The 13,793-nt window shown below is 39.4% G+C and overlaps 1 protein-coding gene across 1 annotated transcript in view; it reads left to right on the top strand.

Moving 5' to 3' along the window:
* The window catches only part of LOC146859903 (kinesin-like protein KIF18A), a 391,179-nt gene that overhangs the window by 227,613 nt on the left and 149,773 nt on the right, over positions 1-13,793 (top strand). Inside the window, exons 10-12 of the mRNA XM_085643641.1 lie at positions 7,672-7,834; positions 9,632-9,796; positions 10,373-10,494. Coding sequence (XP_085499767.1) covers positions 7,672-7,834; positions 9,632-9,796; positions 10,373-10,494 — 450 coding nt within the window. The remainder of the gene's footprint in view (positions 1-7,671; positions 7,835-9,631; positions 9,797-10,372; positions 10,495-13,793) is intronic.

Raw genomic sequence — 13,793 nt, 5'->3', positions numbered from 1 at the left:
GTGTTTTGGTCAGCAAAATCACAACTGAATGGGGCACATACACATTTAAAAGGTGTCCCATCACAATTGACTCACTTTGTTCTATACTCACGCAAGTTGCAGCTACAGCTTTCAGACAACCTGGCAATGCACATGCTTCAGGGTCTAGAGTAGCAGAAAAATATGGCACTGGTCTTCGCATTAGTCCATGTCTGTGTCAAAACTGAGAGTGCACAATTTCCTCTCTCATAGCAGAACAATGCAAATTCTTTTGAATAGTCTGGCATTACCAAAGCAGGTGCTTCGCACAAACAATTTCGTAACTTTATAAATGATCCCATCTTCCCATTCTATGGGGTCCTTTGCTCTCTTTCTTGTCATCTGTATCAGTGGTTTAGCCAGTAAAGCAAATCCTACAATCCACTGTCTACAATATTCTACGACCTCTAGAAACATTCATATTTTTTGGGGGGGTTGTGGCAGCTGCATTTGTCTTATTCTGGTTCTTTCTGAGGTCACCTTTCTAATACCTCTCTCTATTTGATGTCCCAGGTATTTGACTGAGTTTTTACAAAACTGAAGTTTCTCGGAGGACACTTTGTGTCCACCCTTTGCCAAGTGATTTAGGAATGCAAATGACACAGTCATCTCGAGTGTTTGACGCCACCAATAGGTCGTCAATATACTGCACCAGGACTGACTCTCTGGGCAACACAAGAGATTCAAGACTTTTTTTGAGAATCTGATTAAAGATTGAAGGACTCTCGGTGTACCCTTGAGGCACACGATTCCACACGTAAACATGATCTCCGAATTTAAATGAAAATAAAAACTGACTATCTGGATGCAATGGAATAGAAAATAATGCATGACATAAATCAATTACTGTGAACCAACCTGCTTTCCATGGTATTTGATAAAGAATCACAGCTTTGTTGGGCACTACTGGACAACACAGTACAACAATTTTATACATTTTGCTCAGGTCTTGAACCACCCTATACTTCCCATTAGGTTTCTAAATGCCAATTATAGGTGAGTTCAAAGGGCTGCTCATTATTTCTTTCAAGATGCCTTGTTCAACTAATCGCTCTATCTCTGCTGCAACACCTGCCTTTATTTCAGGACTCATTTTGTATTGTCGAGTATTCGGATAAACTGCACCTTCTTTTACTGTCACTTTTACGGGATCTACATTTGCCATTAATCCTATTTCTTTTCCAGTAAAATCCCATATCTCTGCATTTACAGTCAGTTTGACTTTGGCAGGTAATTCATCTTTGGTTATCATTGAATACATTTAATTTACTTCTGTCCCTTGTTTAGCTAACATGAACTTGTAAACTCCATCTTCATCTGGGGTTTGCATTGCGACACCATCCGGTGTGCAATATGTGGTGCAATTCATTTATTTTTCACAACAAGTCCCTTCCACGCAAGTTTACAGGACTTGAGTCACAGACCACGAATTTATGCATTTCTTTAAAATTTCCAATTCACACCTCTATTGGTTCTGTGATTGGGGTTCTAATCTGTTTGTTCTAGACACCTACTACTTGGATGGCTTCACCCTAGAGGGGCAGGTTAGGAATGTCTGCTGTTCTCACAGTAGACCTTGTAGCACCAGTATCCAACAAGAAAGTGATGTAATTTCCTTCTACTTTACCTTCTACATATGGACCTGACTGATCTACCGGTAGGGATGCGCCAAGTACGCACTCCCCTTCCTCCCCCCTCAGGCACCGTCATTCCTGCTCATAATCGAGTAGTGGGTCCTGGAAAAGAAACTGCGATGTTACAACATTTTTCTTACCACTTCTTCTGGAAATCCGGCGTCCACGCTGTACTTCGCTTGACTCACAAAATTTGACTTGGGGGCAGGTGGCAATTGACTCTGAAGATCTATACCCTGTTGCGGTTGACTCATTAACACCTCATTCTGCGTCTGTGGATTTAAATTTTGATTCGGGACATTATTAACTTGTACAAATTTACACTCGTTCTTCCAATGCCCTAACTTCCCCCACCCGTGACAGGGCAACCTTTTCTTTGCCTCTTCCCTGTTCAATCTTCCCCGTGGCTTACCCCCATTATTTTTTGCTTTGACCTTGTACCTTTCCTTGATTTTCTGACTGTTTATTCAATTGAAGCTCTTGCTGTTCATCTAATTTTACTTGAGCCCACATTACTTTTTCTTCTAAGACTTTTTGTTTGTTATCAATTTCATCTCCACAATATTTGTCAAACTTTAAAATGTCATCTATGGGCTTTGCTTGCCAACATAACATACGCTGCTTAATCATTTGCGATATATCCAATCTTAACCTTGTAACAAATCGATACACAAAATGAGTCATGTCCTTGTTCTCTATATTTTCAAAACCACTATACAGTTTGAACACCTGTAAAAGACGTTCATAATTTGCATGTACAGACTCATTTTTCTCTTTGGTTGTTCGGTCTATTTTTACCCAATCAGTTTCTTTCGGGGGAATTTTACTCTTCAGAAAAGTGATCACCTGGTGATATTTTTTCATTACATTTTCTGACAGGGCTCCTGTCTTTGAATCTCTTGGATACTCTTCACTAGGCCAATCTATAGTAATTTTACACTCCATCCACAAATCCACGGGTACTACTATGTCAAACAGACTATTCAGAACCTTTAACAAAACTTTTGAAACTTTCACAAACCTCTCAACTTATCTGTACCACTCCACTGGTTTTTCTCTCAGTTTAGGGAAATCATTCGTAAACAACAAAAATATCCCGTCTGGTTCATGGTACATGTACGTAAACCCCTCCGGGTACTTCCCTGATTGGATACAATCTCTCAACCTTTTCGGTTTCTCTCATTGTATATTCAGATGTTGTTCGATTACCTGTGCCTTTTTCTTTGCCCACCTAACTTTCCATTTTTCAAGATCTCCCCATTTTTGTAACAGAAATAATAACTCCCTGATCTGTAATTTTCTTCCAGACACATTCATGTTTTCCAAATCCTTATCAGAAAATTCTGATCTATATGGTTTCTGCAACACCTTTGACTTCCCTATGTCAATTCCCATTTCAGATGCCAGATTTGTCAGCTTCTCATGAAACGTTTTTGTGTTCCGTGTGATGCTTCTGCAAATAAACAGTAACTCTTCCTCACTGTATGTGTTTAATCTGTCTAGACCCACATTTCCGGCTAGCATTTCTTCCAATTCTACTCGCAATTTGAAAATGTCTAATATTTTTAGCTGTGGCTTTGGCTTTTCTATTTCTTGGGACCATCTCTCTATATCTTCTGGGGTTACTATTGTGGCACTTCTAGTTCCTGTCGAGGTTTCCAATCTAACTTCCTTTGAATAATCAGGCAAATTTCTCCTCGGGGTTTCCATTATTGGTTCTCTTATGGGTAAATGCATTAATGATATTACTAATTCACATTCACTTGCTTGATCATCTACTATTACCTTTTCTTTTCTAGGTTCTATGCTTGGGATAGGCATTACGGAAACTTTGGAACAAATTGACTTTTCGCCATACAATGTGACTACTGGGCCAATTGTTACTGGTATGGTCAATGCTTCAGGATGTGTATTCATCTGAGTTATTTTTTGGATCAATTAATCTCTATTCTTATTATTTGCTTCTTTTTCTTGAAGTACCCTGTCTGCTGTGTCATGTACAATTTGTGGAACCAAAGGTGTTCCTTTCATCGAGGCACTAGTGGTCATTCTATTAAATCCATCATTATAAGGTGGAGGACTTTTCATCAATATGTCTTCTAAATAGCCTTCTTCTGCTTCTCCGCTATCTATTATAGTTAAGTGCTTGGTTTTCTCTGTACATTTACTTCCAGTCTGCTCTTCTAAAGTTAACACAGGATATAAACCCTCTGCCACCATGGCCTGTCTCCATTGTTTCATTTGACTATCTCTAGTCTCTCTGGGAAATTTTGGATAATATTTGCTTAGGTTCCTGTTACTTCGTGGTCTATCCCGTTCAAAGGCTTCCATTTCCCATTATTCTAAAGCCTCATTCTGGGTCAATCTAGGTCTGGGTTTTAATTCATTCATCCGTGTTCTTAAATTGTACAGTATTCTCCCATGAAAGCTTCCATACTCAGGAAATGCTAATATTTCATCATCTTTTAAGTATTCTACCCAATTTTCTAACCATACACAGGTATAATAGCCTCTTTCCACCATCATGTATGATGCAGGCGCATTTGGGGGAGGAATGAGTATCCCTTCTCTACTCTTAATGGGTTTATCCTTTTTAAAAGAATTCTTAACCCTTTGCATAAATGACAACTTTCTCTTTTCTCCATACTTTGCACGCTTGTGCTTGTTCAGATATTGTTCGTAAGCAACCCTAAAAATCTTCTGTCTGGACGAGTCCCTGTTAATGTTTGATCGTACATACAAACTCCACTATCTATTATTATTCTTGGGATTTTTATTTTGGTAACCAATCAGACTCTTGCTTTAATTCTAATAATTCTCCAATACCAACGCGTTTTCTATTCTGAGGACCAATCAACTTCTATTCTGCTCACTCACTCAGCCAATGCTTGCGCGGCTTTTCTGTGACGTCAGTATAACTCCTTACTACTGACCCCTCCTTTACAATTTCACATCAACTACACGCCCGCTGTTTCAACCAATCGCAGCGCGGCTCTCAGTGACGTCAGTGCAGCACCCTCAACTGACCCCTCCTTTACAAAGTCATGCGAAAACCTTTTCTCACAAAATTCACACAATTTCTCTTTAATTAACAACGTAGAAACATTCGCTATTGTGTCTGACCCACTAATTCAAAGGATAGTAAAATTTCTTTCACTGCCAGTAAATCCCTTCCGTTTACTCTCCACACACTACGAGTAAAACCTTTCCGCTTACTCTTCACACAAGCATCAGAGAACCCACTACTCCTTCAGTATTACCCTTTCTAGGTGATATAATACCACATTTTCACCAGCGAACTCCTTGCTACCAATTATTCTTACTAACATACAAGATATTTTCCCTAATTTAGTGCTTCTAGTCCTGCATAACTTTCAGCACTTTCTCGATCCAGACCAATAACCTCACTGCAGTGTGGCTTCCATTCGCCACCCGCTATTCAATATTCCCGGGAATTTCCAGACAACATAAAACAATACATAACGGGTTTGGTTAAAACATGAATCAATAATTCAAATTTACAAAATACAATCCTCGCCTAACTAACTAAACTAACCATGCCTCTGCTACCAAGAAAAACTGATGCAGCTGAGTTTACCAGCTCTATACACACACCTACACACAACTCTCACTTTGGGCCCATATACATTCAATGAGCTAGCAAATATCCGCTGGTTATCTATTTTGATTAACCTTAGAGACCTGTTACATCAGTATCATTACCATTCCCTGTCTCTTTATGTAAATGTGCTTTGTCGATAGATCTAGTTGTAGATTAGAATAGGGAGGAAATAATAACATATTTAACTTTAATTTTAAAGAACCACAGACTCTGTAGGAGTTTTAAAGATTTATCTGAATTTGATAAGTTTGTGAGTCAAATCAAAATACACATAGATACACCAAATCCCCAAATCCTCCATCAGGAATTAGTACAGTTAGCTTATAATTCGATTCAAATTAATTAAATTCTTGTAATGACAGTACCTGTGGAGAGAAAAAAACAGAGAGCAAATACGGAGCATAACCCCACAGAACTATATTTACCTAGAATGGTGTGAGGACCTAGACATCAGAGCATCAAAGATTCAGGACAGGTTCAGGACCGGGAAGGTGACCTCTTCTAGTGTAACGCCAGCATTACACCCCTCTCTGGTGCTACTTTTTCCGGCTCGGGCTCGTCCGGACCCCTTCCTAGATGTGCCTCCTCGGTTGTTCCGCGATTCTTCCCTAGTGTTGGATTCTTCAATCAGCTTGCAGCAATTCGGGCAGCATCTCAGCATAGCATCAGCATCTCGGCAATAAGTGTGTCTAACTAACTAAAACTTACCTCTGTTATACCAATTCGAATGTATAATCCACCCCAAATGTTTCAATTCTATGTACACCCCTCAATTTGATTGGGCCAGGCAGTGGGGTGAGGACATCACACCATACGAAGTGCAATAACTTTCTTTAGTTCTATTGTCTAATTCCCCGCTCCTTAATTTTAATACCCACAAGCTTTATTCCCACAAACATTTCGTATGTGGTTGATAAATCTGTAGTATAATGTTTCCGCTTCTTCCTTTCGTAGGTTCAAGAGTTGAGCTTCCCATGTCTTTGCTGGGCACATGTTTTGGCAGCCATTCAATAACCTCATTGGTCTTAGGACAAGGATGCAGCGCGCATGCGTAGTTGTCGCAAAGTATAGGGACATCGGTCCCCCTCCAAGGCGCAAATACGAGCTATTAATAAAGTCAGAGAAAAATATGTTAGAATACAAAATTAAATGAATTCACTGTATACCACTTACTTCTACTCTAACCCCATTTACTTAATATATCCTTTGCATTAATGGCTTAATAAAACTTGCACGGCATGTGCGTTAATGCAAAGGTTTCGAGCAGCCACGTTAAAAGCTATTGCGCAGCTGCAAAGATTTCCCACCAAGCGACAGGAAACGTCATACTACTTAGATGCAGTAGACTCATGCGCAGAAGAGTTCCTGCGTTTTTGGCGGCCATTTTAAGGACACTCTGGTTACTGGTTAGTAAAATACATAGAAAAGTTTCCCCTAGATACAGTATGTAAAATGTCGTGCAAAATTAGTACTCACAAACATGTTGGTTACAGTATTACAGGTTATTTGAGAGGATTGCATACGAGCAAGTTAATTTTTATACAAAACCTTGCTCCATCAGAGTGTCCCTCCGTCATCAGTGCGCTGCCCATTAAACAAAGGAAAAAAGATTCGCACCTTCAGTGATCTTTCATGATCGTTGTATTCACTGTAAAAAACTGCTGGTCTAATCAGAAAAGGATGGACAAGTTAGACATCACAGCTTTTCCCAGTCATTCCAGCAGTATGCCTACTCCTGACAGTAAACCATGGTAGGTTCACACAAACCTTCTTTTAACAGCCGCACATATAGGAACCATCTTTGATATATGCAGAGTTGCACCATTCACCTTTTGGAGAGGATGCTGCAATGCGCCTTCAGACATTTGAGCAGGAGTGTTATCCTCTTCTGACATCCATAGTAGTTGTTGCCAAAGACTTGTTGAGCTGCCGTCCCATTTTGGTTAGGTCTTGCTGAAAACACCCTTTAGTAGGACCTCTGGCCCCTTCTGACATTATATTTGTAATGGGCTGGATGGAGGCAGGTGTATGCCACTCACCAATGCCTTATGTACCATGGTGACACTCCTGTCCTGTCCTTGGTCCTCTTTCCGTCAGCAGTCCACCTGCCCCCAGTAAAATGACTCACGGCAGACTGAAGGAACTGGCACCCAGGGACCGACGGTGCCAAGAGTCGTTACGGTGAGTAGCATGAATGATTGCAGCATTGCTAGCATGTTATTGTGTTCGATTCCGTTGATTTATGCCGGGTCCATGCCCTTTATCTTTGTTATTGCCCCTTTCTTCAGTGTGTGAACAGGGCCTTCTATTACATCTCCTTCTCTGAAGTCTCATTTCGCTGCGAGTTTAGTGCTACATGCAGGTGATTTTATCAAGTTTCATTTTTGACATTTATAGATTCCGGGAACTTCTCAAATGTTTGTTTGCGAAAAGAGAGGAGATTAGAAAAGAGATCCTGAATTTGGAAATGCGTCAGAAAGAGAATGAACTTAAAACCTTTCATCAGATGCAGCGCCATGGTCAAATTCAAATGATGTGCTCCGAAGAAAAGGCTCTTAAGGTGACTAATGAGGCTACTGATTTTTATGGTGGATTTCTGCCGCATATGCAAAAAAGAGTCCATGGTTTCAAAGTCCTGCAGAACATTTCTTATGTATCAAATGGATTGTAAATAGGAAATGTGAAAGGGTATTCTGTTTCCTTTCTTACAAATGTATTTAAATTCCTTGTGTCTGCACGGTTAGAAGACGTTGGCTTTAACATTTTACTCGTCGGATCCACGTTAACAAACCTCTGGATAATATATGTTATTTTTTTTTTTTCAAATTCCTAAGTACATTCAGAAAAACATAAGTAGCAACACTTGTCAAGTCTTTGAGTTTGATGCATTTGATGAATCCCGAAAGAGTCATTTCAGCAAAATATCAGTTAAAAGAAGAGGAAAAGTATTGCAAAAGCGTGCTAACATTGGATATTTTAGTCGAAATCATTAAATTGCCTGCTGGAGGTCTTTGACAAATTTTTACGTCTGCAGAAGGACTTGCCCCAATTTACCAGATGTGATTCCCCATCGGGAAGCCTTTTTGGTCTGGCCATAGACATCTAAGCTTTTGCCAACCCTTTAATAATAATTTCTTTAAAATATACACAGAGCAGGCTTTAGACCTGCCCGGAGGAGTGTTTCGCTATTAGCTGGTTCTAGCACCACTACAGATAACACTCTGCCAATTGCACCATAAACAGTACCACCAACAATATTGTCACCAATAACACACCGCCACCGGTATCACCCAACCCGCAATCACTACTACAATTGCCAATACCAACAATGCTACCACAATTATTACAGATAGTACTGCCACTGATACAATCACGACCCTCATCAATGTAAATACCAATAACACCATTATTACAACCATCGCCACAAATGTACAACAATTAACACATCACCCTTAATATCACACCACCACCAATACCACAGTCACTAATACCACTACAATTCCCACCACCATTACTATCAATACCAATTTCACCCCACCAACGCAGTACTACCACCAATATCCGTCAATATCTCTACCAGTCATACCCTTCTCCATCCTGCATTTGCAGCTGCAGTTTGCCATGAGGCCCTCCTTACTAAACAATACACTTTTATACGCACTTGTTCTCTTTTGTAATGTACTGCTCCAAGATGGTTGTCCTCCATTTTGAATGATGTATTAAAAGTCTAAAAAAATAAAATGCCTGCAGCAGCGGCATAATGCACGTGGGCACATTTGTGGTGATTTATGTATGTGCATACGTAACCATTCTCGGGCCAGTCATACAATAGAATAAAAATGGGTCACAGTATCTTGGCGCATACGTGTGCATGTGTGGTGATGCATGCACGGAGATACTTCATCATGTTGGGGCCGACATTGCTGTACAAAAATAAAAATGCAGCTGCAGTACCATGACACATGCATGGTCGTGCTGGTTGCATGATAGCAGTGCTGATTTGCTCTTCACCGTACACTCATTGTTTTTTTGACTAGCTGTACTTTTAAATTAAAACAGCCGGTACGGTGTGCCCTCTGATGTCCTTCAGGCCTAGTCTGTGCTATACAAACCTATAAGTCAATTGATCTCTTCTCTTATAACACACATTATTTTATAAAAGAAAAAGACCATCATTGCTTCAGATATGTGGCCCATGTGCCTCAGAGGGCTTCATTTTTGCGGAACTGACGCGGCGTGTTTGTGTTTTTAAAGGCCAGCCAAAAGATTGGGAGCAACTTGTTGACTTTTCAGGTTTATTCAAAAGATAAGTTTAGGAGTAGAGTTATTTCTAAATATATTCTCTTTTATTGATTAGGCTACTGGCAAAAGGGATCAAAAGCTGGCAATGCTTAAAACCCAGTACTTACATCTTCAAAAGAAAAAAGAAGACTCCATGAAGCGTTTCGAAGAGAATACGGACTGGCTGCACCGAGTCGAGAATGAAATGCGTCTCTCGAACCCGGACGGGCTCATTCCAGAGGTGGGAATTAAATACTATATATATATATATATATCTATATATAGGTCGAAGTCGTTTCTTTATTGAATGTGGTATGTGCACGTGGTATGCGCATAAGATTCTTAAAGTTTTATATTAATGCCTGGTGGAAATCCCCTAGTATTGCTGGCAGAATAAGTGACTTCCCCTCTCGTTGGCAGTCGTGTATGTCTCCTCTGTCTAGTGTGCTGCAGTGTTTTATTTTTTTCATCAAAATGGTTGTGGATGCTTGGGTTTGCAAAATTCCTTTCTTAATTTTTCAGTCTTGTGCTAATTTAATCTTAGGATTTATGCCGATATTAATATTTTATTAGGTATTCTTGCAAAGCAGACATGATCTTCCCCATAAATAGCTTTAATTACATTTCCATTAATATTTCATCCTTTAACGTTAGATAATGTCGACCTGTAAGAAGCTAGAGCGAGGCTTTGGAAAGTAGTGTGTGGCACATTACAATTATTCCTGCCCTCAACCCGTGCAGTTTCTGTTCGTGCTTCAGGACGTCATTTCGAAGACGTGGAATAACGTTCCTAACTGATCTTACTGCCTTCTTTCAGGAGCTGAGTAAAGAGCTAAAATGCTGCCACTTGCAGTTGGAAGTGAATGACCTGAAAACCCAAATTCAGTACATGATGCATCTCTCATCACTCCGAGAGCAAGAGAATAAACATTCTGAAAAGTAAGTGCATGATGACGAAGTGCATATTTATTTTACAACTGCCCGTGATTATCTACAACAATTGGTTATTTAGCAAACAAATTTGATAATTTAAATTTAAAAGATGGCTTGCTATACCTATTTCGTTAGCTCTGCCTTGCGTCCAAAAATGATTTGCAAACCTTCTTGCCTCTACTGATGTGTATTCAACCGAACTGCGTGTATTTAAAATGAGCCCTTTTGCGGCTTGTGTGTGCTTTAGAAGGTGTCGCTTCTCCAGGCTTCCCAAACAAGTTAAACTGAGCACCTATCTGAGACTCTTGGAATGTACTCCGAATAGACAATATGGCTCCCACCACTGGAGAGACAACTCATGTGGGCACTCCTGAATGCGATAGCTTATCCCTTAACCAAATAAGTACGTCTGGTAATTATTTTTAAGGAATGTTTATTTATCCATTGTATTCAGGTTAATCAATAATCCATTTCTTTTCTGGATGTTGAAATTACTTTACAAAACAACAAGCTCACCACTACCATGTTTTCCAAACCAACAGACAGAAATAACGTTTTACATTTTTCCAATTTCCATCAGATGAGTCTAAAAAAACATTTGCCATATTCCCAACTACTCAGAGCAAAGCGCATTTCATCTACCCCGGAATTATACTTGGAGAACAAAAGTAAAATTTTAATGAAATTCCGACAGAGAGAATACCCGGAGACAATCCTAAGACAAGCTGAGACAAGAGCAGAACTAAAGAATAGAACAGAGCTACTTAAAACCAATACTCGTTCTAAAAAGGATGTTGATCGTATGGTATTCTTATCTAAATATTCCACATGCAGTAAACGAATCAAAAGCATTATTCGTAAATATTGGCCGTTGTTACAATCGGAAACCAATTTCAAAGGCATATTTCAACAATTACCCATTTTCGCTTATCAACGTACCAAAAACTTACAACAAATTTTACAGAAGAAAACTGACAAAACCAACCAAGTTCACACAGGTACCATCCCCTGTCACAACTGTGGCAGTTGCAACAATATCATAAAAGGCACTACTCTTACGTATCCCACTCAAGGGACACCCATTAATCTACAAGTATCTGCTACTTGCGACTCTACCAACGTCGTATATTTACTGAAGTGCCCCTGCGGATCACCCTATGTAGGGAAAACTGAAAGAAAAATTAAAACACGCCTAATCGAGCGCAAGAGTAATATACGATTGAAGAACATGAAATCGACAGTAGCTGCCCATTTTTCTACCATGAACCATAACATCAGTCAGTTGCGATTCCTTATATTGGAACAGGTCCCCTACAAAGAAAGCAGAGACAATAAAAAAAATTGTTACAAAGCAAACTTTACTGGATACATAAATTGAATTCATTACAACCGAAAGGGCTCAATGAACGACTTGAATTTAATTGTTACCTTTAAGACTCTGTCCAACATTAAGTGATGTTTTTTGCAATAATGCTTGATGTACTTTATTGGATTGCATTGTTCATTATCCTCCTTATTTTAAATTTTTCATCTTACTATTTTTCTTAGTGAGTCCACCCAAATGTATCATTTGATAAACCACAGTTTTTAGATGTATTCATCACAAGCCATTATATCTATTTTTATGTAGAATGTTTTGTTTCAGATATTGGCTTGTTTGTTTATATGAGAAAATGCATTGTTCCACGTATTGCATTTTTTATGCTTTTATTGTTTATGTCCGCACTTTTAAGTTTAGTTTAACTTGCTATTTCCTTTTCACACTTACACTAGTGTTTTCCATTAGAGTCTTTCTTCTTCTTATTCTCTTACTCCACACTCGTCCCATTTACCGTCACTATCTAGGATTTACCGCGGTTCACTTCCAGTTCACCGCATTAATCATCACCGGGTTGAGAGACGCTGACAGCAGCGTTCCCGGGACGAAGGATTCAAATTGTGCACGCTCGTTCGCGAGCATTTTCTACAGGTATCTATCTTTTAGCTTACTTTGTTTCAAGCTTCACTCTCGTTTATTTTGCGCGCATGGCGTCGTGTTAATATACTTTTTCCTGAACTAAATACACTTGATACTTCTTATTTACTCCTTTTCACGTCGTATTTTGGTCGCACAGTTTTGTTTTTCGTTCTCACAATATCACTCACTTCTGATTAACAGAACCTTTGCACTTTTTATCAGAATTGTTAATTACCCCATCTATCGTCGAATCTCACAGAGCAATTTTCACTGGCTTTTGAGTTTCTTTTTTCATTCACGGTTGACACTCATGGAGAGTGCACAGCGTATTTTTTTCTTGGTGGAGGATTCTTTAGCATGATACATAACCACACAGAACTCTAATGAATCATAGGTGCGCATTCTCCTCTAGGTATACTCAGTACCTTCATTTTTCTTTTTAGGCAGTAACCCCTGAAGAAGGGTTGGACCCGAAATTCATTGGGGTTTTGATATAGAATTCCTGTGGAAGGAAATGATACTTGGTTACATACGTCTTTTGTAATGAAGAGTTTAATTACAACGACGTGATACAATGGATTGTTGATTAACCTCAATACAATGGATAAATAAACATTCCTAAAAAATAATTACCAGACGTACTTATTTGGTTAAGCAATAAGCTACAGCATTCAGGAGTGCTCACATGAGTTGTCTCTCCAGTGGTGGGAGCCATATTGTCTATTCGGAGTTTTCTACCTACACCTCTAGGTCGGGAGCTGGTTCTCTTCAGCACCCTAACAATTGAAAAAGGACAGTTGAAGATTATAATTTTTGGCATACATTTAGAGTGCGACCTGTTTTCTCTTCTTCAGACTCTTGGAATGTATATATGTGTAGGATTCTCCCACAGACCGCTTCAGCTCTTATTGTTGAAGACCTGGTGTAAATACATTCGTTTTATACAGTGGACTTTGGGTCAGACCTATGTCCTGATTGGATGACTTTCTCACTTCTCTACTGCTCATTCGATGGCTTTGATCCCTGTTGCTTTGATTGACCTGCTCAGAAGCATTTTGGTCTTCTCGTGTTTTGATTTTGCTAGCATGTATCCTACTACTGCTGATGAATGCCATTACATTTGAGTATATGTGAGGGACTGTTTTCTCTTTACTTTCTCGGCCTCCTTATCCCACCACCTCACTTTATGAAGCTTTCATCCCTATCCTCTTATCTTTACCCCTCCTAAAGTCGCGAGTGCCTTCAGCATCGCTTGCCACTCCATCAGCGAGCATCCATATAAAAACGTTTCTTTAACTATTCAATTCATGCAGGGGCCCTCCCAGTCAAAGATGAAGCCTGCCAATAA

This window comes from Triturus cristatus, chromosome 3_1, assembly GCF_964204655.1.
Source record: "Triturus cristatus chromosome 3_1, aTriCri1.1, whole genome shotgun sequence".
Taxonomy (NCBI): Eukaryota; Metazoa; Chordata; class Amphibia; order Caudata; family Salamandridae; genus Triturus; species Triturus cristatus.
Note: the sequence above shows the minus strand (reverse complement) of the source record. Positions and strands in the feature narration are given on the sequence as shown.